The 25,729-nt window shown below is 41.0% G+C and overlaps 2 protein-coding genes across 2 annotated transcripts in view; one reads left to right on the top strand and one right to left on the bottom strand.

The window, feature by feature from the left end:
• Nucleotides 1–7,415, bottom strand: part of LOC124155461 (cholesterol 7-desaturase nvd) — a 71,109-nt gene extending 63,694 nt beyond the window's left edge. The window contains exon 1 of the mRNA XM_046529293.1: nucleotides 7,242–7,415. The gene's annotated coding sequence lies outside the window, so the exon portion shown is untranslated. The remainder of the gene's footprint in view (nucleotides 1–7,241) is intronic.
• A 166-nt stretch (nucleotides 7,416–7,581) lies between these two features.
• LOC124155460 (cytochrome P450 307a1-like) overlaps nucleotides 7,582–25,729 on the top strand; it is a 37,704-nt gene continuing 19,556 nt past the window's right edge. The window contains exon 1 of the mRNA XM_046529291.1: nucleotides 7,582–8,577. Coding sequence (XP_046385247.1) covers nucleotides 7,914–8,577 — 664 coding nt within the window. The 5' untranslated portion in view covers nucleotides 7,582–7,913. The remainder of the gene's footprint in view (nucleotides 8,578–25,729) is intronic.

Genomic DNA, 25,729 nt, shown 5'->3' with positions numbered 1-25,729 from the left:
TGAGACATTAGAGAAAAATTGACTCTCAGAAAATTGTTTCCGATCTAAAAATTCCAAATTCATTGTTCTATGATAATTTATTTTTATTTCTCCACTAAACGGAATTGCGAGATATTTAAGGGTCAACATACAGGTTATTCGAAAACAATTCTTCGTCAGTTCGTTACACCTCAAATATACTACTTTCTGAAACATAAAATGACTGGGTACGCCTTAAAATAGGAAAAGAATATTTCCGTGGAGTAGAAAATACGATATTAATTACAAAACCTATCACCATAAATTATCCACAAAAACATTTTACAGTGAGGTCGATTCCCTTTCATTCTATAAACCATATTCGCTTATTCCCCCTTCCCCTACACCAAACATTCTTCTCTCCAACACTGTCTTTAACATCCTGTCCATGCTCAATACTCGCTCCATTCAAACACTCTCCTCCATGTCTCATTTAGAAGAAGCCTTCTTTAATTTTTATTTATTTCACCAACAAAAAAGTTCAAAGGCTTCTACATTGGTTGTTTTCCTTGAATAAATAACAGCTTAAATGTTGCACAGTAAATAAAAAACAAACAAAAACATGTTAAAGTATTTCTTGGATTGCAGGTCAACGAGAAAGAAATATTTTAACGTGCATTAAACGAGGTCAAGATAAGGAGAAAAAATAAACACAAAAACAAAAGTTTTGAACGTAAGAAGGGGCATTACGGATTAGACAGCAGTGAATTGTTCAGGTGGCATTTAAGGGAGGATTTGTAAATAGTGGTAGAGGAAAAGAGGTCCAGGGAAGGACTTTTTGAAGCCATGGAGCTAAATAAGGACGGGATTCGGTAGAACAGAGAGCGTTTGGGAGATGGAAAGACGAAATCGCGGAATGTGACGCCGGGAGTTATTACGTAAGGACAGGAGGGACACGAAACGGAAAAGAGGGAGAATTTCGTTTGTACGGAGAGGACCGCTAAAGATTCTACGCAGAAACATCAGATCAGATAAAAAAACGGCAGTTAGTTACGTTAGAAATCCTGAGGAAGGAGAGGATAGAGTCAGGGGCATAATAGCCGAGTGTGGGGATTCCTCACCCACCACGTCCTGTACTTATTTATTTCGTCGTATCTCCTCCCCTTCGTCCACTTCACCTTCTCCGTTCTTCTCCAGTCCCACTTCTCGAGCGTCCACAGCCTTTTCTCACCCTCCTTTCTCTGTGTATCCACGTTTTCGCGCCGCAAAGCGAAAAGCTCCGGATCAAACTCTTGTCATTAACACAGTGACATTATCCTAATATCCAGAAAGCTATTTATGCTTTCATCTCATGCGATGGCCAAATAGTTATTTGAACTGATCCACCAGCTCAAGCTTCTCACCACCTACATCCATCTTGATGCTTTCAATCCTTGCTCGCGATGCTTTACATAACCGCAGAACTTTGGTCTTCAAGTGATCAAGCCTCATGCCATATTCCTTGCAACGCTGGTCTAAAGGCCGCTTTACACGGTACACGGAATTGCGCAATGTGACGTACGTGCGAAGGCGCAATCAAAATTGCGTCGTGTAAAGCGGTGAATTGCTAGAACACATGCGAGAATGCGTGGATGCGAGACGGCAAAATAGCCCCCGTTCTAATTTCGTTCATGCATTCGCACAATTCCACGCCATTTTAGAAATTAATGCAGCTCTAACCTGCGCAATTCCATGCCCCGTGTAAAACGGCCTTAAGGCATCCACTAAAGCCTGTATCTTTCTCGCTGGCTGGCTATCGCCTGATCATCCGCGAACTTTTCAGATTTAAACATTTATCCTCCAACTTAAACCCGTGCCTCTTACTCATCCCACTACTCCCGCAATATTTCCTCTGCATACTCGTTCAACCTAAAAGGCGATAGTGGACCGCCATGTCTCCCATCTCGGCCGCTGCATGCCCACCCTTATTCTTCGTCGGCTACCCTCACTTGCGCAATGTGTGAAATATACACAAATGACGAATGAGTCGCTTATCCCCACAATCTAAAACTTTGCATCCACTTCCCCATTTCTTACCCTCGTCGTAACCGATTTCCCTACCGTAACCGTCATTTCCCAATGCATCTTTGCCTTGCCTTTTGCCTCGCTTTATATCCACATCCTTAAATTTATTTTTATGGTGAGTTACAACAAATGATCTGTGAAAATTTTATCTAATTTTTCTTTCCCTCCTGATTATTACTGTATGTCCTCATTATATATTTAGTGTAAATTTACTTCGGTGTAATATTTTTGCTTCTTTTTGCCAAGAGAACTGTTTCAGTTTTACTTTGATTTTTACAGTTTGAGCATAAATTGTTGTATGTATTTGTATTTGCCCTTGTGGGGAAACACAGAGCATAAATAAAGTCCACTCATTCATGCTTTTCTCCATTTCCTCTGTTATCTTCGGTTACTCCATCCGTCTACTCTCTACGCACCTTAACTTTCCTGCTGCCTTCACTTTTCCAGTTTTTATCCTTTCCCACCCTTTCTCTACATACTGCATATCACAAATATACAAGACACTGTTCTTTTCTATTGCAGACCCTGGCTTCTCTCCTCATTATCACCTTCTGACACGCCCGATTTCCTCGCCTTTCTGATTTTCCTTTGTTTTCTTTTTAATTTCACCTCACATCTGATGTAGCAGACGCTAAGAACGAACGCTTACAGATGAGTGAACGGTTAAGAATCACTCCCAATTTCAGGAAGGATGTGTTGAAGAAATTGTCGAGTTGATATAAGTTACATCTCATTAGAGCTAATCTGTGATCTGACTCCGAATCCATCGCAAGGAAGCTGCGCGAGATTTCTAGACTATTCCTAAACCTCCTACCTCCGTCTTTACACGATGTAATCCAAATGATATCCCCCTTATCCCGGGGATTTTTAAATTTTCGCTCATCAATGGTGTTTCTTAGGAAAAATTTTTGATAAAATAACTTGTTTTTCATACGTTCCTTGCCGGTCTCGGTGGCGGCGGGGTAACGTCCTGGCATGCCAAACCGAAGGTAACTGGTTCCAGTCCCGCCTGGGTTAGGTTGCCCGCATGCGGTGATGATACCCTTGTTTTTGAAAGGGTTAACGCCTGGATGTATCAAAGCTTACTTCAATTAAGCTTATGGAAGATCTGCTCCTGTGTTTCAAACTATTTACAATTGGGTGAATGAGTTAAAACATGACCGTACATCCAAAAAAAACATTAACATTGCTCCGGACGCTCTGTGGAAGTGTCTACCCCCCAAAATAATTGACAATATCCACGATATGATTTTAAGTGCTAGACAAATCAAAGTGCGCGATATAGATAAGGGCACGGGTTCGAGTCCTGCCTGGGTAGGTTTCCCTTATGCTGAACATGGGTGTTTGTTACACTCTTACGTTTTGTTCGTCCCCACTTTGAAACCAATAAATGCGCTTTCGTGGGGAGGTGACGATAAATTAAATTGAAATTCTACCGCTTTCTCTCCCCGGTTTTTTTCCTTATCCCATATATCCGTTTCCATCCCTCCCTTCCCTTACTGAAGCGTTCCACACCCACATCATAGCAAGATTTTTCTCACCCGTGATTTTCCAAATTATTTCGACGATCTGTCCATACTTTCTCCCCCTGTAATGTTTGTTGATGGGCAAGTAAACTTGAACCACCACAAGGTTGGGGGTTGCGCCTCAATTTCTATCACAAGAATCTCATCGCTTACCTGATCCATACCTACCACACGCTTACCCATCATTCAATTTAATACGAGAGCTATACCTTGTTGACTTCGCTTTCCACCACTAGACATAACCCATTACCCAACACTCTAGGAGTCCCCTCCAACCTTCCACCACACTTCGCATAATCCTAAGATATCCATCATTCCTTTCTCCATTTCCTTTTGATATTTTCTACCCTACCAGCACTCATAACTTTCCTAATACTCTATGTCCCCGCGTCCATTGCTGCTTTCTTCTTCCCCATCTTTTTGGCCTCCTTGGCCCTCCGTGCGGAGTTATGTTTTGTGAGTGCGAGTTCCGTCGATTAGGGCGTTTGTTTTTGTTAATAGCACGAATTCCCACCAATCGATCGCGTCTCTCAATCCTCCCGTTTTCCATGACTCTGCTTCTCCGCTATTTTTCCTCCTTCAAACACTTAGATGGCAGCCTTACCTCCCATGATCACCTCGACATTCTCTTTAGCACAATCGGTTACATTATATTATATATTATTAGATATTCGCACATGACCTGGACTGGGAGCTGCTTGAGACTCGGAGGCTGCGCGCTAGGCTTAGATTGCTTGAACAATTGAGAATGGATATCTTTAAGAGCGACACAGAGAACATAATATTAGAGCCACATTATATTTCCAGGTCCGATAGAAGCGATAAATTAAGAGAGATGTTTTGCCGAACGGATAGATATGGGAATTCGTTTTTCCCCGAACCATTAAGGACTTTAATAAACGCTAGTCCAAACTTCGTTAGAGCACTTTTTTTCAGCTGTAAACGGCTGGTGTCATAAAACCCCCTGCCACACGCCTTTTAGGCGGCTTGCGGTGTATTATGTAGATGTAGACCTTTGCTCCTTACCTTGTACCCTCGCGTCATCACGAGTGTTCCTAGGCTCTAGATACACCAGCTTATACTATTCCACTTCCACTCCCCCCATCACCTCAATTTGATGTTCCTCTTTCTTTTCACATCTAAATCCACTTATTACCCCAAGGGTGTTATTACGTCTAGGATGTTGGCAAGGGGTGACCAATCATGAGAGTGAAAGAGAACTCCACATTTGTGCAAAGACATAAATTACCAACGGTTAGTAATTTCTATTGTAAACCCATGCAAGGTTAGAATATGGGAGATATATAAACATGCAATGAGTCGTCCGAGTGAGCGACGCCATTAATTTTATTGATTGAGACATTGTTGCTATCCTTAATAGTACGAGTAGAGAATTATATTTTAGATATCCTGTGTTGTAGTGTTTCCTTTATTTTTTCGCGGTCACGCATGCCATAGTAAGACGGTCAACGAAGGATACTTTTCACGTCGTCTGCAGTGGTGTCATTGCAAAATTAGTAGTGCCAGTAAGCACTCTCCTTAACTTATTTTACTGGTGAAATATTACTCTTTGTGTTTTTTTAATACAAGTAATTATTCTCATTTTATTTCAAAAATTGTTACTTTGGTTACGAACGTACATATGAGAAATTTTGAGGCACCAAAATTGATAAAGGTCTTTTTTTTTTACTATTATGTTTTTTCATAACTAGTGCCGGATCGGCGTTCTGGCCCGTTCTGTTACCATGACATCACTGAAAAAATATTCTCCGAATTCACTCACTAAATTTAGCCTATACTTGACTCTACACTCCGGTAAAGTTTCTAAACTTCTAACTCACTTAGCAAATTGGAAACGTCTCACTTTTTACATTGGAAACACTGCACTTAGCCTCCTCCACCTTCCCTCCCAATCCAGCTCTCCTCATTCCTAATTTTGGGTTAGCTAGTTCACATGGCATCCCACTGATCTCTGCACATCCTTAAATATTAGTACAATAGGGTGGTTTCCTATTATTTTTTATTGCCTAAATCAAAAAGATTATTACTGCTGGAGTACGCATTTCACGCTTTTAGATTTTTAAATGACGATATCTATTTTTCGCGATTTAATGAAAAGTGAAAATTTTCAAGCGCGCGAAAACGCGACGGCTAAGAATGAATGCTGGGAAAACTCCGTGTGACATCGTTCTGGTTCCCGCTGCCGCAAGTGAAGTGACCTTGGGGCGAGGCTTTGAGCGCTAATAAGACGCAGGATGCTAGCAGGTAGCAGAGTACCATGCTAGCTGGTAGCGCTTGGCTTAATTAAGGATTATTAATGCCTTATCAAACGAAGGAAACTTTCCGACCTTAGCCAGTTTTAATAGGTGATTATTAAGACATGTTTTCTGGAGCTCTGTGCCTCATGCATGCATTTGTAATCTCAGACGATGTAAAACTCCTAAGAAACTAGGTCCCTGTGACGTCACGTGGAGTGGCATCGCAATGGCGCCAATCTGGCCTTTTTCAAATGAGGATAAAATTGACCATTGCCATTCGTCTAAATATTTTGTATAATTATTATAATAATAATTTGTATATTATGAATACACTAATGGTGGGTAACGAATCGCAAAAAATGCCTTTCGTTTTCTTAGATGAAGGAAACTACCCTATTTCTTTAGTGTAAATGTGTACCCTCATCGTCCAATACGTTTCCTTAATGGTTCATCCATCTCTTGCGAATGATGACAGAGAGAGAGAGAATATTGGCAAGATGGTGGAGCGGCTGTCACTGGAGTCGTCCAAATTGTACGACATCTACATCCACGAGATACCGTGAAGGTTACCCCGTTCCCAAAACAACCACCTTAATCGATACTTGCTCCCAATCAACAGCGACCCAGGAGGAACGGTGGGTATTATTTCGACGGTGTGGTTTTTGCAGAAGAAGTTTCCAGAGGCAGGTTCTTCCTTCTCTAATCGAAAATCACGTTAAAGTGTATCCGGCTCAAGTTATTATTTATTGTGAAAACTCTCAACAAATGAGCAGCGGCCTCCATTAATACGAATTCGATTGTTGTCGAATCTAATCGTTAGTGAGGAGTGCGAGGTCATCTCATCTTCTTCTACATCAGCGAGGTATCGTGAAGGCCACCACCAGGGTGTGTGGTACGGGGTTAATAAAACTACTAGTTAGTAATAGATAAACGAAAAGTTAGCGTAGTATGTGATTCATGCATTGACAATTATAGTAAATTATTAACTACGCATGAAGAGCCTATTTAACCTAGTCCTAGTCAAGCTGTCGCAGTCAAGCTGTCCTAGATCTAAAACATCGCAAATATTATGGTCATTTATTGTAAGCGGAAAAATGTGTCAAATGTATATTTTTCTCTAATATCATCCTTGCGATCGTTTCTACCATAATAATTAGGCTCTCTGTCTTTCTGAATACACCTCGTGTAACCCTCGAATAACCTTCACCACATGCACCACATCACCGATTTATTTCAGTTGATGAAGTCTTCTCGGGTAATCACCCGGGTCAATTGGCCAATGCTGCCGACGTTTCGATAGCCTTCTCTGCCATCGTCTTCGGGGCGAATCGAAACGTTGGCAGGCCATTGAAATGTTGGGCATTTTGACGCGGCAGATTTCCCGAGAAGACTTTCAGTAATATTCGCCGGGAAGGCACCAAATCCATCAATTTACCTCAGTTTTTAATCCACCATCAAGAGAAGTTCTTGGGCCGATGGGAGTAACATAAGATGAAGCTTACGTGAGTCACTCAACCAGTCACGACGCCATAATTATAACCTGTGATTTTAATCCTCGTCGCCCGGGTGACAATTCTAACGTCTCCACAGCGAAAAGAGGATTGTCATGGCGAGTGCATGGGCAGCGGCGGAAGAGCGCCGTGGAAACAAACGCTTCCGTCCGCCCGCACTCGCTCAGTCCACTTACGCAGCAGCCGGGGACGAAACAGCAGCCTCTGCACTTCCAATGACGACGCAGTCAATTCGCCTCCTGTCCTCGGTGGTCGCGGTCGTGCGTGGCGCCAATAAACAATTACGTCAGTTGATGTGATTGGCCTCTCTCTCCCTATAACAAACGATGATACTTCATTTTCCCTTTTAATATTTTGACTACAAATTCCACTTAACCCTTCCTTTATCAGCTGACATTTTTCGTTCAAGGGCCACTTTGGCATAGGAAGCCAGCTTGACATGGCGAAGACCATTATTTTCGTCATTTACATCGATTGGAGTTGAGCTCATGAATTCGCAAATGAGCGAATGAACTAGGTTTGGTAAATGGGATCAGCAGAAAAACGAGGCCGTTCTTCTCTCACTCTGATTTCCTGCGCCTAGGCGGTCAACAAATATGCCGATGCAATTCCGACAGCATTCAATAGGTCTTCGAGTCGAAATAGACTTTTTTCCTACGAAATATGGCGGCGAGGCGCAGGCAGGCAAAAATGTCTCGCTTCGGAAAATATTTCGGAAACGAACTCTGGACGAGTTGCTCATTTTCTTGAGGCCTTTAGAGTGTTTCTGCGAGTGGATATTTTGCCGGCGTGCATTCTTCCTCGCCTCCCCTCCAACCCTTTCAGGGGGTCGTCGGGAAGGGAGGGGGTGGGGCGGGAAAGCCACGCCGACCGTCGGTCAGTCGACGGTGGCCTCTCGCTGCGTTTGGACTCTCTTCGCCATGGACTTCCTCTTCCTGCTGCTCTTCTTCGTGCTGTGCTCGTTGGCCGTCATCGCCTTGCTGCTCGGGGCCCGCGACAAGGGAGCCGAGGCCCCTGGGCCCCGTCCCTGGCCCCTGATCGGCTGCCTGCCCCTCTTGGCGGGCCACGACACGCCCTTCGAGGCCTTCTCGGCGCTCGCCCGTCGCTACGGCGCCGTGTACGCCCTGCGCCTTGGCGCCGTCTCCTGTCTCGTCGTCAGCGGCCCTCAGCTCATCCGGCAAGTGCTCCTGTCGAACGCGTTCGGCGGCCGACCCGACTTCCTACGATTCCACGCCCTCTTCGGCGGAGACCGCGACAACTGTGAGTGTTCGCTTGCTTTCTCTAATGCACGTCCAAATCAAATGGCATAGAATCAGGGGCGAACAGGCCAGGGTGGGCGGGAATCAAGGCCGAAAGATCCGGACGGCTTCGGGGACCTCTGGGCTCTTTTACCACCTACCGTGGACGCTTCTAGTACGTCAACTGTAAAATGAAAGAACACGAGAGACCCCAATTTTTCTTCTCGCTCTCGTCAACGATCAAGCATTGTAATCATCTAGATACATGTGGGATGGGGTATCCCGCTCCCTTTCCGGTTTAGTATGTTAGGCGAGTGAGGATGGAAATGTTTGCGGGAGCGAAGAGCAAAATATGGGCTAAATTTACGAAGTAAATTCGAAGAAACTTTTTTCCAAGACGACGTAGAAAACATCCCTCGTTTACCCCCTTACTATGGTAGACATGATCATGAGAAGAAAATAATGGAAACAGACTACAAAATAAAGAAATTTAAAATGTTATTCTCTACTCGTTCTATTAAGGATAGCAACGATGTGTCGATTAATAAAATTAATGGCGTCACTCAATTGGGCGAGTCTGCATTTTTATATTCTTCTAACATATACCTTACATGGGTTGACAATAGAAATTACTAACCGTTGGCAATTTATGTCTTTTCATGAATGTGCACGTTTTTTTCATAAATATGCGTTATTTTTTCATGACCGTGTGGCGTGCATGTGGAGTACTCTCGCATACCGATGATTTGTCACTCCCTGCCAAACACCCTAAAGTGGCTCACAGAGAATTATGTAGATGTAGTTTTCATATTTTAACTCTTTGGTACGAGCGCTATAAGACGGAACGAGAAAGCGAGACGCCAATCGCCGCGCTGTTCCATTCGGACACCGAGACGTACCCATGCACACCTAAATGAGTTCTCTCTGGTTCTCTCGCTTTTCTTTGTGTGGAAGGGGTAATTGCCCGTTAGAGCCCTTAGACTATTTTGCCGCCGGGGCCATTGAGTAACCAGTAGGCCCCTACATGGCATTTCTTTGTTCATCTACATAATACCCTGCGAGCCACCTCTAGGGTGTTTGAGAGAGGGTGCATGCATGAGGATCCCCACACGGTCATAAAAATATCACGCATATTAACAAAAAATACGTTCACATTCATGTGAAGGCAGAACATGCCAACGGTAAGTAATTCCTTCAGTAAATGCTTACAAGGTTAGGAAAATAAACAAACAAAAGCACGCAATTAGTCACCGTAGCGAGTGAACCATTGATTTTATTAAATGAAGCACCGTTTTCATCCTCAAAAGTAGGAAAAAGCGACATTCCAAATCACTCTGTTTTGCTCTCCCTTTGTTTGACGACTTCGGCACGCAAAATTAGTGGATTTCAAGACGCTTCCGAGAATTTCTATTTCGAGATCGAAAAGGTTGGTTTTGAGTATCTCATTGAAAATCTCCCTAAATAACAAATTGCAACATTTTAGAGTTTTCTGGAGGTTTCCCGCAGACTTGCTGTAGGTTTCCTGTTGTGCCTCATCGAAAGAAGTTGTTTAGGATTTGTAACTACTATGAAGAGGTTTTCAAAGGTAAATGTTTCTCTCCGCTCGGTTCGGCGAGGACCTGATTGTGAGTCGCCGAAATTATCAAAGAAATGACATTCGCCAATCCCAGAGGTATTCTATTTAAGCAATGCAATGTTGTTGTGTTCAAATGTTGTACAACACTTTTACAGTCACCTTCATTAAATTTTTACGAAGGTTTTGATGAATTTCCCGCCAGTCATCTTACAAACCAATCTCTCAAAGTCTCTCAATGGCTAATGAGATTCGCCCGAGGCCGCATGACGCATAAGTAGTCCAACCGCCACATAGTCTGAATTTTCAGAACATGATAGCCCTCCCTCGTCTTATCTCGTTGATGGAACCCCTTTATAGACACCCAAGAACGTTCATCTTGAGATCATGATGATTGAAAACTATAAAACAATTGTAACTTTATTACTTAATAACAAAATTACCTAAAACCAAGCATTATAAATGGTCTTCAATTGGCATGGCAGCACTATCATTAAATCACGGTCTAAGTCCTTTCATCAGCAGTCAAAATTACGTGTATAGAATGACCAAGGAAAGGCATTGGTTTTTCGTTCATCAGGGAGCAATGTCAGGTTAATAAAATATCGTGATTTATGCTAAATGGCCCGCACGTGTTTATAAATTAACGCTATTAATTATAAACTTTTTTGTGCAAAAAAACGAATGGCTGAGACTGGTAGGTAATGTATTCGGTACATACTTAACTAAAGTTAAAAAATCATTATTTTCTAATAAAGTTGGAGTTTTCATTAGTTAAGGGCTCATAATATGTTGTAATTGGTGAATTGCTCTGGCAAATTAAATTGTTTGTTATTCGTCAGTCTTTAATCCAGTTCCTAACTGACTATTGTACGCCAGTTCCTAGCTGACTAAAATATTTTTTTAAGTGCAGTGCTGTTTAAAATAGTGGATAGTCCAGAGTCGAAAATTTCCCGAGAGCAGAGTTGACAACACAGGGCAATAAATGCTACCTCGCTGGCCCCACAACACAGACCGTTTATGCGCGAGGAAAACGAGTTGGAAGAGGTCTCTCGCCTAGCTGGCCGCTCGGACAAGAGACGAGAATAGACGACATGGAGCAAGAATGAGTATGGCCTCGATATACCTTTACTAAGAGAATTCTCGGAAATTGCGATGAAAAAGTGAAAGAACAATATTATTATTCTCTCGTGAGATCTCATTTGAAGTACATACTCCGCTAATGTGTAGGACCCGTAAGAAAAAGGAATGGTTTCGGATACAGATGGAATGCGGAGGCGAGCAACAAGATTTGTTAAAAATCGTCGCGAGAAAAATAGTAGAGTAACTACATTATTTAGGAATTCTGAATAGGAAAGTCTTACAGATAGAAGGGAAAATTTTAGATTAAATCCTTTTCGGAAATTTCAAGTGGGATAATTCTTTTTTGGTGTTTCAGATATTTTGAGAGAGCGCAATTATTATGGTAGAAAATATCACGAGGATTATATTAGGTAAATAGACTGGAGAAGCGATAGCTTTATGATGACTTTTTCCGTGCACATCAAGGGACCTTAAGAACCTGTGATAGTCTAGATCTGGAATAGCTTGGCTCAGACTTGATAAAATAGGCTGTGCGTATACTTTGAATAACTTGCCTATTACATTTGTACATACTAGCTATCTGCATACCTTTTTGGCGTGAAATAATCATGCATGAATCACTTACTAAGCTGAATTTTAGTTTTTTGTTACAAACTGATAGTTTTCTCTGCATGGTAGCATGCTCACGTCCTTAGCACTCGCCTAGTTTCCAGTCTGACCGCGTGTCGTTGTCCTGAGTGCTAGGAGTGCTGCATGCCTGGTGTGGAATAACCCCTTTCCACCCACACTGGTGGTGGCTTGCACGGTACCTCGTAGAAGTAGATGAGAACACCACGCATTCCTTACCAACAATTAGATGAGCGAACGATGAAATGCGTATTACAGGAGGGCGTTGCTCGTTCATTTAATGATTTCAAAATAAATAACACGAGCCGGATACACTTTAGCGTGATTTCCTCTTGGAAAAGGATGAACCTGCCACTCAAAACTGCTCCTGCAAAAAGCACACCGTCGAAATAATACTCACCGTTCGTTTTGGGACGCTGTTGATGGGGAGCAAGTTTGGATTAAGGGCTTTCGTTTGGGAGGTGGGAGGGCGGTACATTTCTTGCCGTTGCGCCTTGGTGGTATGCAATACCTCTCCGCGTTAATGAGTCTCGAGGCCTGAAAAGCGTAAATAAGCGGCTTAAAGACATTCATCAGTAGTTTAGCAACATTTTCGGTCTTTCAGGTGGCGAAATTTATATATCTACTTATTTGGCATGAATCCAGAAACAGACAAAGTACATTTATATTTGTTTTTTTAAGTATTTTTCCGGCCTCATTGGTGACACAATCCTTGCCTTCCTAGGCGAACGTCGAGAGCTCGAGTCCCGCCTGAGTGCCTTGCCACGATTGATCGGCGGTATGAATGTTTACGATGGTGCAGTTTTATTTTTGTAGCCTCCAGATGTAAACACTGTTTTCGAGGTGATGAATATAAATTTTTTAAATAAAATAAACAAAGCATAACAACGAAACAACGTACAATAAACAACTTGTATAAATTATAAAGTAGGTGCTATGTAAAATAACTGTAGCGCCCGTTCGTGAGTTCCTCATCATTTGACGCGCCGAGTGCGCGTTATAAGCTGTCCTGGTAAACTAAGTTACGCCCCAGCCAGCCAGTTGACAATTTAATTATCATTGGGCACATTTGTCTGTGTTGTGGGATTAGTTTTACGTTTGAGTTAGCAGAAACTTAAAATTAACAATTTGGACATTGATTTCAACATTTGGATTTGCAGACATAACCCAGATATTAAATATTTCATTATCTTTTTTTTCTTTCATTTTTTTCTTTTCTTTGCGACATATTGTTTTATATTTTTTCGTAAACTTTCAATTTTGCATTTTTATTGCAAGCAGCAATTTTCATAATTTTGTATGTATTTTTCCATTTCATTTGGGATTAGAGTTTAATAGGATTAACAACACTATCATAACGAGCACAAACTCAACTGTATTTAATTCGGTTTTACGCATGCGGACTAGCCCCTTCTACCCTTCCCTTCCTAAAGGGCCTCAAGGTCCCCACCTCCAAGGTCCTACCAAGGGGCTTCGGGCGATTGCTGTCTCCGGACAAAGAGGCTGGCCGACCACACCAGTAACTATCGACAAGATCGCTTCATCCACAGTAGCAAACATGTGGAGGGAAAAAGAAAGGAGAAGAGGGGGCTTAGGACGCGGAGTCTGCTGATGGTGGTCGTGAATGATGAAATGGATGATGTTTTTCCAACGGATGGAAACGGTAGGCAAGAGGTAGCCGGTAGGTAAAACCAGAATAACACGATCATGCCTCCATCCCTCAGAATGATAGCTCCAGTGATAGGTTTTCAGGGATCAAGAGAGTAATCGCTCGGCCCATCATTTTTTTTATCACCCGGTCATTCCCACCGTACCATTTTCCGTCACTTTTAGTAATAACACCGTCATTCAATAGGGTGGTTTCCTATTATTTTTTTATTGCCTAAATCGAAAGATTATAACTCCTGGAGTACGTATTTCACGCTTATAGATTTTAAAATGACGATATCTATTTTTCGCGATTAAATGAAAAGTGAAAATTTTCAAGCGCGCGAAAACGCGACGGGTAAGTACGAATGCCGGGAAAACTCTTGTGTGACGTCGTTCTGGTGCCCGCTGCCGCAAGTGAGGTGACCTTGGGGCGAGGCTCTGAGCGCTGATAAGACGCAGGATGCTTGCAGGTAGCAGAGTACCCTGCTAGCTGGTAGGGCTTGGCTTAAATAAGGATTATTAATACCTTATCAAACGAAGAAAGCTTTCCGACCTTAGCCAGTTTTAATAGGTGATTATTGAGACATGTTTCCCTGAGCTCTGTGCCTCATGCATGCATTAGTAATCTCAGACGATGTAAAAATCCTACTCTACTCGTATAGACACTAGGTCCCTGTGACGTCACATGGAGTGGCATCGCATGGTCGCCAATCTAGCCTTTTTCAAATGAGGATAAAATTGACCCTTGCCATTCGTCTAAACCGGTATTTCTAAAACCAAATAATTTGTATATTATGAATACAATAATGGTGGGTGACGAATCGCAATCAATGCCTTTCGTTTTTTTTGATGAAGGAAACTACTCTATTAAAAGGCAAGCGTGGCGTTACAATCTCCGTGGCCCTGCGTTCTGATTGGACGAAAGACGGTACCAGCGATGCTTTTAGCGACGGAAAAAGGGACGTGCTTACATGGTGATGGAAAAAGGGATGAGACTTGCATCACTGAAGCTATGGAGGAAAAGGATTGCGTTAAACGGTCATTTTCCGCTATCATTGGACCGTTCCCTGGAGCTATCGCTCGGAAAAGACGGAAAAAATAACTGTGTGGGATCTCTGGGTCACTGGGCGGAGAAGGGAATGGAAGAAGAGAGAGGAGATCCGTGTTTTACGAGAGGGGACACGGAGGGAGGGACTTGGAAAGAATATCGCCAGACCTGAGGCGGGCATTCGGTGGAAACCATGAGGTCACCAAGTGCCGCCCAACGTTGGAAAGGGTCCTTTATCAAGTTGAGAGAGCAGACGCCAGGGGGGAAATCACGAAAGTTGTGATTATAATATTACATAATGTTGTTGAAGAATTTAAGTTGCCTATTGAGAGCTTTGAAATTCGTCGGACAAGCAGATGACCACGCTAGCTATTAACAGTTACCTATTAAGGGAAAAATATTAGGTATGTGATAAAAAACTTTCATTTGAGAACCATCTAAAGGTTAGTTACCATCTTTTCAACTTTTACAGAAATTATGGGGGCATGAAATTAAATTTATTAAAAATTAAATCGGATTTAAATTTTATTAAATTATCAAATAAATTTAAATTCAATTTAATTTAAATTAAATTTTTATTTAAATTAAGCATTTTATTTCCGCCCTCCCTCCCCCGCACACCTCCTTAATCCACCACTGAGGGGAGAGAGGTCATTGGAGAAATTTGTTTCTCGAATTCATGGTATGAGGTCGGTGGAGAAATATCTCACGATTCCAAACATTATTGTAATCCTAACATACGCCAACCACAAATAAAACATTATACACTTTTGAAATTAATACGGAAATAATACTGATTGGCTTAAATAAGGATTATTAATACCATATCAAACGAAGAAAACTTTCCGACCTTAGGCAATTTTAATAGGTGATTATTAAGGCATGTTTCCCTGAGCTCTTTGCCTCATGCATGCATTGGTAATCTCAGACGATGTAAAACTCCTTTCTACTCGTATAGAATCCAGGTCCTTGTGACGTCACGTGGAGTGGCATCGTATGGTCGCCAATCTGGCCGTTTTCAAATGAGGATAAAGATTAGTTGTATCTTCGGCGACATTAAAAGAAAAGTGAAAGATTGGTTAATAAGTGATATTGTAAACTTGTAATTTCTTTATTTCAATCTGAAGTGTACAAAATATATTAAATTATCATAGTTTCTATAAAAGCCCCTAAAGTTGAAGTTGAAACTTGTAATATAAATGCTATGCTCTCAATGTGCCACATGTTGTATTGAATAACTGGAACCTTCTGATGAGCCATATAGCTTAGAAGGACCAAGTTTGTATATGCAAATAAATGCAATGAAGGCAATTATCGATAATAGTCACGTGTGACGAGACGCTTTCTCATTGGTTTGACTTAACGCGGGCCACATCTTTTAAGGGGGTTTCGGGGGTAAACCCTTCCTCCCAGAGCTCAGAGAAATTTTCAAGTTTAATCTATTTTACTTAATTGGATTAATATTGCTTATAGAATAGTGTAAGGATTAGTAAAATATGGTCCCTCTGGCGGAGGACCCTTCGCACCTCCCGCTTACCCTGGCGGGTATGCTAATACACCAGTCCCCCCCTTCCCCCAAGTATTAGTTGTGCCTGAAAACCCCCCTAGACTCAATAGGGGGGTTTCCTATTATTTTTTTAATGCCTAAATCGAAAGATTATTACTCCTGGAGTACGTATTTCACACTTTTAGATTTTAAAATGACGATATCTATTTTTCGCGATTAAATGAAAAGTGAACATTTTTAAGCGCGCGAAATCGCGACGGCTAAGTATGAATGCTGGGAAAACTCCGTGTGACGTCGTTATGGTTCCCGCTGCCGCAAGTGAGGTGACCTTGGGGCGAGGCTTCGAGTGCTGATACGACGCAGGATGCTAGCAGGTAGAGAGTACCATGCTAGCTGGTAGCGCTTGGCTTAAATATGGATTATTAATACCTTATCAAACGAAGAAAACTTTCCGACCACAGCCAGTTTTAATAGGTGATTATTTAGGCATGTTTCCCTGAGCTCTGTGCCTCATGCATGCATTGGTAATCTCAGACGATGTAAAACTCCTATCTACTCGTATAGAAACTAGGTCCCTGTGACGTCACGTGGAGTGGCATCGCATAGGCGCCAATCTGGCCCTTTTCAAATGAGGATAACATTGACCATTGCCATTCGTTTAAACCGGTGTTTCTTAAACCAAATAATTTGTATATTATGAATACACTAATGGTGGGTAAGGAATCGCAATCAAAGCCTTTCGTTTTCTTTGATGAAGGAAACTACCCTATTCCTAGCTGCACCCCTGCATCTTTTGACGTAGGCTACCTGGACATAGGGATCAGTGGAAGGAGAAAAGATAAGAGGAAGAAGAAGGATGACGGGCGCGGTGAGGTTTGGAAGAAGCTACAGGGAAACTTAAGGGACGGAGTGCCTCGGACAGAGTGCAATGGAGACGATTTTGGTTTTTGGGACAGCTGCCAGTGAAGGGCAGAAAACCAACTGACCTGATGATCCTCTCGTAATGATGATTTCAAACATTTCCATTGAGATTATTTTTCAGTTTTTCGATCCGTCTCCTACCTCACGAGCTATAATGTTAGCCAAAACCCTTTCGCAAATAATTCGATGACGTCAAGAAATAATTCGAAGCGGGTTACCACTTCCCCAACACATCGGGCTTGTGTGGTTTGTCGTCGTTTACACTCCCGAGAGCGATTCTTTCCTTCAATGATCGGTTTCTCCTGAACGAGTTGACGAGCCAGAGCCCTAATGAAGTCACCAACTCATTAAAAATGGTCGGAAACTTTCCCTTTGTCTTATTTTGAACTAGAGAAAAGATGAGTGAACGGTGAAGATTTCTTTCACCGTACATTAGTATATCCTCCATCTACCTGATTATTATAATGACTCATGATTCTTAACTTATCTCTGGTTGTAATATCTGCAATTCTGCGTCGTTATCTATAAAGCATTCCTCTCCACTGTCTTTTTTCAAATAAAAACATTTTAATTATTACCTTGGTGAGCACCGACTTGAAGAAATATAAATTTATTTTCACGGTGAATTATCACAAATTATCTTAAACTTTTTGTTCGAATTGTCGCTTCCTCCTCATTATTATTCAGTAGCTCTCACCAAGTGCTTAAGTGAATTTTAACTTCGGTGTAATATTTTATCTTCTTATTGTCATGAAAATTGTGTCAGGATTATTTTATTTTTATTGTTTGAGCAGAATTTGCTATTTGTATTCGCTCTTATGAGGAAACCCAGAGCACAAGTAATCTTCATTCATTCATTTTGGGTTGGAGAGGTGGACCCTTGGACGTGTGTGCATCATATGATCTGCATTGCGTCGTCCGTTGTTACCGAAGAGGAAAATCGTTGCCAAACAAATGACAAGCCGTTCTGGGACCTAAGGCAAGGAAGGAGAGAAACCAAAGACAGAAAGGAAAAATAGACATGGAAATATTTACACATCTCACATGGGTACGTACTTATATAAGTTTAAGTGCCTCACAGCGTTGACGCAGATAAAGTTCCGTTTGTTGAATTGCTCAAAGGTTTCTAACGATTGGGAGTCTCCATTGTTTATCGAAGATATTCGATAAAACCTGAATCACGCGATCATTATTTCCCCGTCCCTTCCGAGCCAATGACGGCGGAAATGTGACCGTTTTACGCAATCATTTTCCGCGATGGCTCCAGGGATGGAAATCCTATCCCTTTTTTTTCATCACTCGGCACGCCCCTTTTTCCGTCGCTGAAACCATCGCTGTCACCGTCTTTCGGCCAATAAGAACGTACGGCCGCTTTGAGCGATTGTAATGCCACTCTTGGCTTTTGACTGAATGACAGTTTTAAATGCGGAAAGTGTCGGTGTAAGCCACGAATTTTACAAAAGGAGATTCTCAAGTTGGCTTCAAAAATGGTTGGTAACCATGGTGTATTTAATTGGGCTAACAAAAGTCGTCACTCGCATCGCTGACGGATAAATTGATCAGAGTTTCACGAGGATATAAGGTATAATTGGCGGTTTGAACCGAAATTTATATACCTACCCGAAGATGTGATCTATTAAATACATTAAAGCTCAATGCCATTCATAGAAATCACAACATTACGCTTCAAAATGTTGGAGAAAAGTGGATCGCATTGCACTCATCACCGCGCCGCGGACACTTTTGAAAACCGATTAAAATGCGACCGAAGTGGAAACAGAAATCGGTCTCCTTTGGGATGGAATCGGGTCTCCTCTACGTAGTCCCATTGGTGTAAGCGATGGAAAAACAGTGAGTTTTCAATTAGAAAGTGCAGAATAAAAAACTGCACAGTTCAGAAACGCAATTGTATGAAGCTAGAATGGTTAAGGTTGCCGCAAAAATATAAGAACGCGAGTACTAATGAGTAGAGATGCGTGAAAATTGCAAATGCGATAAATGCGATATAGATGCAATGTGCGCAAATAAATGAGATATAGGTGCGATGATAGGAGTTTTATGATATTTTTACGTTAATTTGCCTTTTCGACGGCAAAATTCGTACATTTTGTGCCGAGCGCAGTTTAAATGCTCCGCCGACACTCACCGCTTAAAGCATGTGAGCGACTGGCCAGCTACTAGTTGGCTGGGACTCTACGTGGCCGCGAACTACAAGTGGGCGCTGGCAAGCTACACCTCCGCCACTATACGTGTTATTCCTTAATTTATTATTGTTCTACAACATAATTATTTAAAATATTCTGTATTTTGTCATATAACTGTGTTACATTACATTTTATCGTCATCTACCTCATTATGAAAATAAAAAATAGACGCTACAAAATGCGACAAACAGTTATTGAAAGTGCGATAAAATAAAAATAAAAGTGCTATTTTCACGTATCTCTACTAATGAGTTAATAGTAGATCATTCCATCGTCAAGTAAATACGTTGACTCCTAAAAATACGATCGCTTCCCCAATGCATAAATCTCATGAATCATGAGGTTGAGAATGACCGTATTCCCTTGAAGGACGGAAAAATCTTAATCTTGCGATTCAGGCAATTTAGTGAATGAAACGGAAAAGAAGAAAATTCACCTGTTGAAGGCGAGAGACAAACTCTTCCTGCGGTTGTACACGGTGGGAAAATAATTATCAAGTGCGTAACGGCATAATTCGTGAGATTTCTCTGCTTGGGAAACGATCGATTTTTCGGAGTGTGTGTATTTACTTGACGATGGAATAATCTATTGTCAACTCATTTGTACTCGCGTTCTTATATTTTGGTAGCAATATTAACCATCTTAGTTTCATAAAATACCGTGTCTGAAGTAAGCAGTTTTTTATTCTGCACTTCCTCATTGAAAGCTCACAGTTGGGCTCCCGAAAACGACAGTAGAGTTCCGAAACCTTAAAAAGACATTGAAATAAATTGTGTTCAGCGAAATTGGTGATTGGTAAGCATTCTCCACAAAGCGATAGCCTTATCTTCGAAAATTTTATATAATAAAACCAAAGGTTATTCTGAATCAGAGGAATGAGAGTTAGAGGAATGAGGAGTCATAGTATCTGTAATGCGTACAAATTATTGAAAATTTAATTGATCCACGAGTCAATTTATCAACGCTTTTTTTCAGCGACTATGGTCGCTTCCTGTGGTCAAGATGTTTCGGCGATCGTGGCGTCACAATTGGTAGGATTTCAAAAAATACATTCATAATTTTCAAGGGTTTTTAAAGACATTTTTCATGATTATTTTGTCATATCTGCTACGGAGCGACAAAATGAAAATTTCGACGACTACTAAGGCTATACGTGTAGCAAAATTACCATTCAAATATTCGATTCCTTGGCATTTAAACGAAACGAAGAATTGTGTGAGCGCTTGGTTGCGAAATTAAAAACAACGGCTGAACCTGATTTCTTTGCGGCATAACAGAGTCCACGATTCAAAGAATTTCTATCCAGCGATGAAAAAACGAAGCAAGGCAGACAACCAGTGCTAGCATTTAAGAGCCTATTGCACCTTTTATACACGCTTTGATTTTTATCCCATAGCGAGCTACGGCGATAACCTTAGACATAATTATGTACTATGTTCAGTGTGTACTACATTGCCAGAACCAAGGGGCGAATTAAGGTCGATGTTTTGGGAGGGATTACTTTCCTCGCGCCTTGGTGATATGCAACACATCCAAGCTATATTGCGTCCGCCCTAACTGCCACTACGTTTGCTGATAACAATTTGGTTGATCATACGGATGAAGTTCCTTTGAGACTGAAATCAATATCTTTGCGAGAATCGCTACGTTTATCTCATCATAACACTAGGACGGAGAAGAAAAATAAATAGGCTTTGCGCACTCTTCCGCACACTTAAGTGGGATAAGGCATGGGGGAACTACGGAAGAAGATTGAATACCCCAGCTATATTGGTAGGCATGATCACCAATACAAGATGAAATGCCGGCCACAAAGGACTGACGTAAAGAAATTCTCGTACCTCAACAGGACGATTACGGAATGGAATAGACTCCCTACAGAACTGTTTAAGCCCGACCCTAACAGCGTAAGGATTTTCAAGAAGAGGTGTAGAGGATTTATATTGGAAAATTAATATCATTGAATTTTAAATATCCACTATCTAGTTTCATTTTGGTGATGTAATTTTCATTTACAATATTTTTGTTTTTTTTTTATTTTGTATAAACTGTTACCACCAGGCAAATAGCCAACTTGTAACTTGTACAATACAATAATAATAATAACATTTTCCTCAATAAATGTATACACTTACTGTATTATTTTCTGAACTTAAACTGAAAATATCTGCATTAATTTGTTCATATTTTGATTAGGTATCTATTTCCAATGTCAATTCCTACAAATACGAAGGATTAGCTATCTTCAAATGGAAACGTTGTACATGAATATATCAATCGTTAGCATGGTTATAATCATCGCCTATGGACATGGAGGTGCAAAAAAGATGTATTCTTTTTAGCACCTTCATATCCATAGGCGATTATTCTCTTATTCAGTCATGCTTATTTGCAGTCCCAAAAATGAGCCCCATCGCCATCATTCGTATTGTACACGGTGATTATGAAATAGTCGATTCAAGTATTGTTTTTATCGTTCATATTCAATGTATTTTTCTACATTAATAACTAAATTTCTATCCATAAGTGAGGCAGAGTTACATTGCAGCGCCTTGGTGTTATGCAATACCTCGTAGCGAATGTGCTCAATAGGGTGATTTCCTATAATTTTTTTATTGCCTAAATCGAAAGATTATTACTCCTGGATTACGTATTTCACGCTTTTAGATTTTTAAATGACGATATCTATTTTTCGCGACTGAATGAAAAGTGAAAATTTTCAAGCGCGCGAAAATGCGACGGCTAAGTATGAATGCCGGGAAATCTCCGTGTGACGTCATTCTGGTTCCCGCTACCGCATTGTGATGTGACCTTGGGGCGAGGCTTTGAGCGCTGATACGACGCAGGATGCTAGTAGGTAGCAGAGTACCCTGCTAGCTGGTAGCGCTTGGCTCAAATAAGAATTATTAAAACCTTATCAAACGAAGAAAACTTTCCGACCTTAGCCAGTTTTAATAGGTGATTATTAAGAGATGTTTCCCTGAGCTCTGTGCCTCATGCACGCATTAGTAATCTTAGACAATTAAGACTCCTATCTACTCGTATAAAACTAGGTCCCTGTGACGTCACGTGGAGTGGCATCGCATGGGCGCCAATCTGGCCTTTTTCAAATGAGGATAAAATTGACCCCTGCCATTCGTCTAAACCGGGATTTCTAAAACCAAATAATTTGTATATTATGAAAACCCTAATGGTGGGTAACGAATAGCAATCAATGCATTTCGTTTTCTTTGGTGAAGGAAACTACCCTATTTGCGCGTTGACGGAGGGGGTGGAGAATGAAGGATGGAGAGAAACTCGGCTTTAGCCTGTTATTTAAGAAAGGCGCCAAGGGGACCACGTCTTTCGAAGAGGGCAGAAGTGCAGGCCATTTAAAGCAGGAATCCACAATCTCATAATACCCCGCGAGCCACCTCAATGTGTTTGGCGGGTGGTGACCATTGGTGACATTATGATTTCAAATTGCAGTTGGAGACTTGGAACAAATTAATAAGATGAGCACAAACTTATACAGTTACATACTTAAACATTGGAGAATGTTCTAGAACTTTCTGAACACTTCTATTAAGTATTTTAAAGTTCAATACTGTCATAAAAGACTTTAGAAAGCCTTACAAACATCTAGACTACTCTATAGAGTTCCATCATACAGATTGAGATCTTTGAAGAACGTTTGAGTGGACTCTAGAAAGAACATGGATGTACCTTGTATATGACTGAAATTATAATTAGCAATTTCTTGTTGGGGTACGTTTTTAAATAATAGATCTAAAATAAGCCTTTGACATTATTTTTAGGCAAAAGTTCATCCTTTTGTGGTACAGGAAATCAAATTTTTTACAAAAAGTCATAACCCTAGTGACTAATCAGCAACATGTAAGAGGACTCCAACATGCACACCACACAGTCATAAAAACATAACGGATAAGATACTTGCACATTCATGCAAAGGCAAATCATACCAACGCAACGGTTGGTAATTTATATGGTAAATACATGCAAGGTTAGAAGAATCTAAAATTAACATGTAATTTCCTAGTGAGTGACGTCATTAATGGAGACACCGTTGCTATCTCTAATAGTACAAGGAAAGAATGGCATTTCAAAACTCTCTGATTCGAAGTATTTATCCTTTATTTTTTGTCGAGATAACGTCTTCCATAGTGCATTGGCAAACGAAGGATATGTTTCCCGTCGTCAGGGGAAAAACTCTTCTCCAAATTTTCGAAGTAAATTTAGCCTGTACTTTGCTCTACACTCCTGTAAAGATTCCCAATAGGCTGTTTCATAGCTAGCAAAAGTGTATTCACAAAGTAACCTCGCAAAACATGGAAGATAAGCTTCTGATCCATGCAGCGCCCAAACGAATATGCTCTTGTGCAACCGTCTACTCGCCTCCTTGAGCCTCACAGCGGTAGCAGATCTCTGAAAATTCGCCGACACCGCCGAGATGAGTACACGATCCCATGAGGTATGAAGCCAACACATCCACCCGACCCCCCATGACAATTCTCTATGCTATGCCTTCATAAATAGATTGAAACTTTGCTAATTTCACGCATCTTTCCAATTGGTAAACACCGACCGAATTCAACTCTCACTTTTCGTTCTCAAATGGATCTACAACTTGTTTCTAATGGTGAGTATGGTTATATATGCCTGTGCTTAACGGAAAATAGGTTTGAAGAGGATGATAATATCAAATATATGTACGTCAAAGGTGAGTCTACGCTCTACGGGTTAGAAGAGGACAGTGGCGCAGCGTAGGGGGGGTGGGGGGGTTTGGGGGATAAACCGGCCCCCCCATAGCTCACAGGAATTTTAAAGTTAAATCTATTTTACTTAATTGAATTATTATTGCTTATAGAATAGTGTGAGGATTAATAAAATATCCCTCAGAAGGCCGTAAAAATCACCATTTTGAACCATTTATCTTAATTTTTTCCGGCGGAAGGACTCCGCACCTCCCGATTAACCTGGCAGGTATGCAATACCCCCAAGCCCCCCAGTATTAGTTGCGCCTGAAACCCCCCCTAGCCTTAATTCCTGGCTGCGCCCCTGGGAGAGGATGAGACAAAATATTTTCAATTGATAATATATAATAATAGATCACTTTATTTACTCTGGGACAAGTCTATCCCTAATAGCAGAAGAAGCTTACACAACTTATGAATACGTTAGTCACAGAGTCCAACTTAATACCTCCATACTACGTCAAAGTGGCATAGTAAGGGGGGGCCACTGTACCCCAGTGGGCACAGTGGACACCGCCCAACGACCCAATTAATTGTAGCAGAAAAATATTAGACTATGAACAAATTTATTCTACTCCTCCAATGTGTTTTAGCAAAACAGCTTCCCGAATACCCATCAATTTTGTAATTTTAAGATCCAAAAAGCATGAAATGTGTTTTATAGAGATAAATATTTTCACATTTTCTCCAGAAAGGGGTTCTACCCCCTTCCCCAGTGTTGGCCCCCCAAACACATCGTCCTGATTACGCCCCTGCGACGATATTTTAAATATAGAAGATAAGGGGTAGCATTAAGAAATCAGATATGCTACAGAGCGCATCAAATCGCATAAATTCATACAACAGTGCAGAGTATGGCACCAAACACAAAATAATAGAATACAATTTACAAAACAATTAATACTTTAAGTAGATAATTAAAAACAGAATATCAATTTGAAGAAGTTTCTGGTAGTTTTGCATTGAATACCTTAGCGTAATTAAGTAATGTCATTATCTCTGGCAAAAACTTCCATAAATTGCAAAAGCAAATGAGGAAAGACTTTCCATACAAAATGGTTCGATATGTTCGAATAGGGTGGTTTCCTATTTTTTTATTTCCTGAATCGAAAAATTATTACTCCTGAAGTACGTATTTCACGCTCTTAGATTTTTAAATGACAATATCTATTTTTCACGATTTAATGAAAAGTGAAAATTTTCAAGCGCGCGAAAACGCGACAGTTAAGTATGAATGCTGGGAAAAGCCCGTGTGGCGTATGGCAGCTGCTGTGTGAGGCCACCTGGGTGCGAGACTATGAACGCCGCTACGATACAGGTTGCTTGCTGCCGAGCATGGCGGTACCATAGAGTACCCTGCTAGCAGGTAGCTCTTGGCTTAAATAAGGATTATTAATACCCTATCAAACGAAGGAAAATTTCCGACCTTAGGCAATTTTAATAGGTGATTTTTAATAGATGTCTACCTGAGCTCTGTGCCTCATGCATGCATTAGTAATCTCAGACGATGTAAAACTCCTATCTACTCGTATAGAAACTAGGTCCCTGTGACGTCACGTGGAGTGGCATCGCATGGGCACCAATCTGACCTTTTTCAAATGAGGATAAAATTGACCCTTGCCATTCGTCTAAACCGGTATTTCTAAAACCAAATAATTTGTATATTATGAATACAGTAATGGTTGGTAACGAATCGCAATTAATGCCTTTCATTTTCTTTGATGAAGGAAACTACCCTATTGATAGAGTTTCTTTCTTACGTGTAATGCGTTTTTCTGTATTGGTGTTAAATTCTATTTGTTTATAC

The sequence above is a fragment of the Ischnura elegans genome, chromosome 3 (genome assembly GCF_921293095.1).
Source record: "Ischnura elegans chromosome 3, ioIscEleg1.1, whole genome shotgun sequence".
NCBI classification, from domain to species: Eukaryota; Metazoa; Arthropoda; class Insecta; order Odonata; family Coenagrionidae; genus Ischnura; species Ischnura elegans.
Note: the sequence above shows the minus strand (reverse complement) of the source record. Positions and strands in the feature narration are given on the sequence as shown.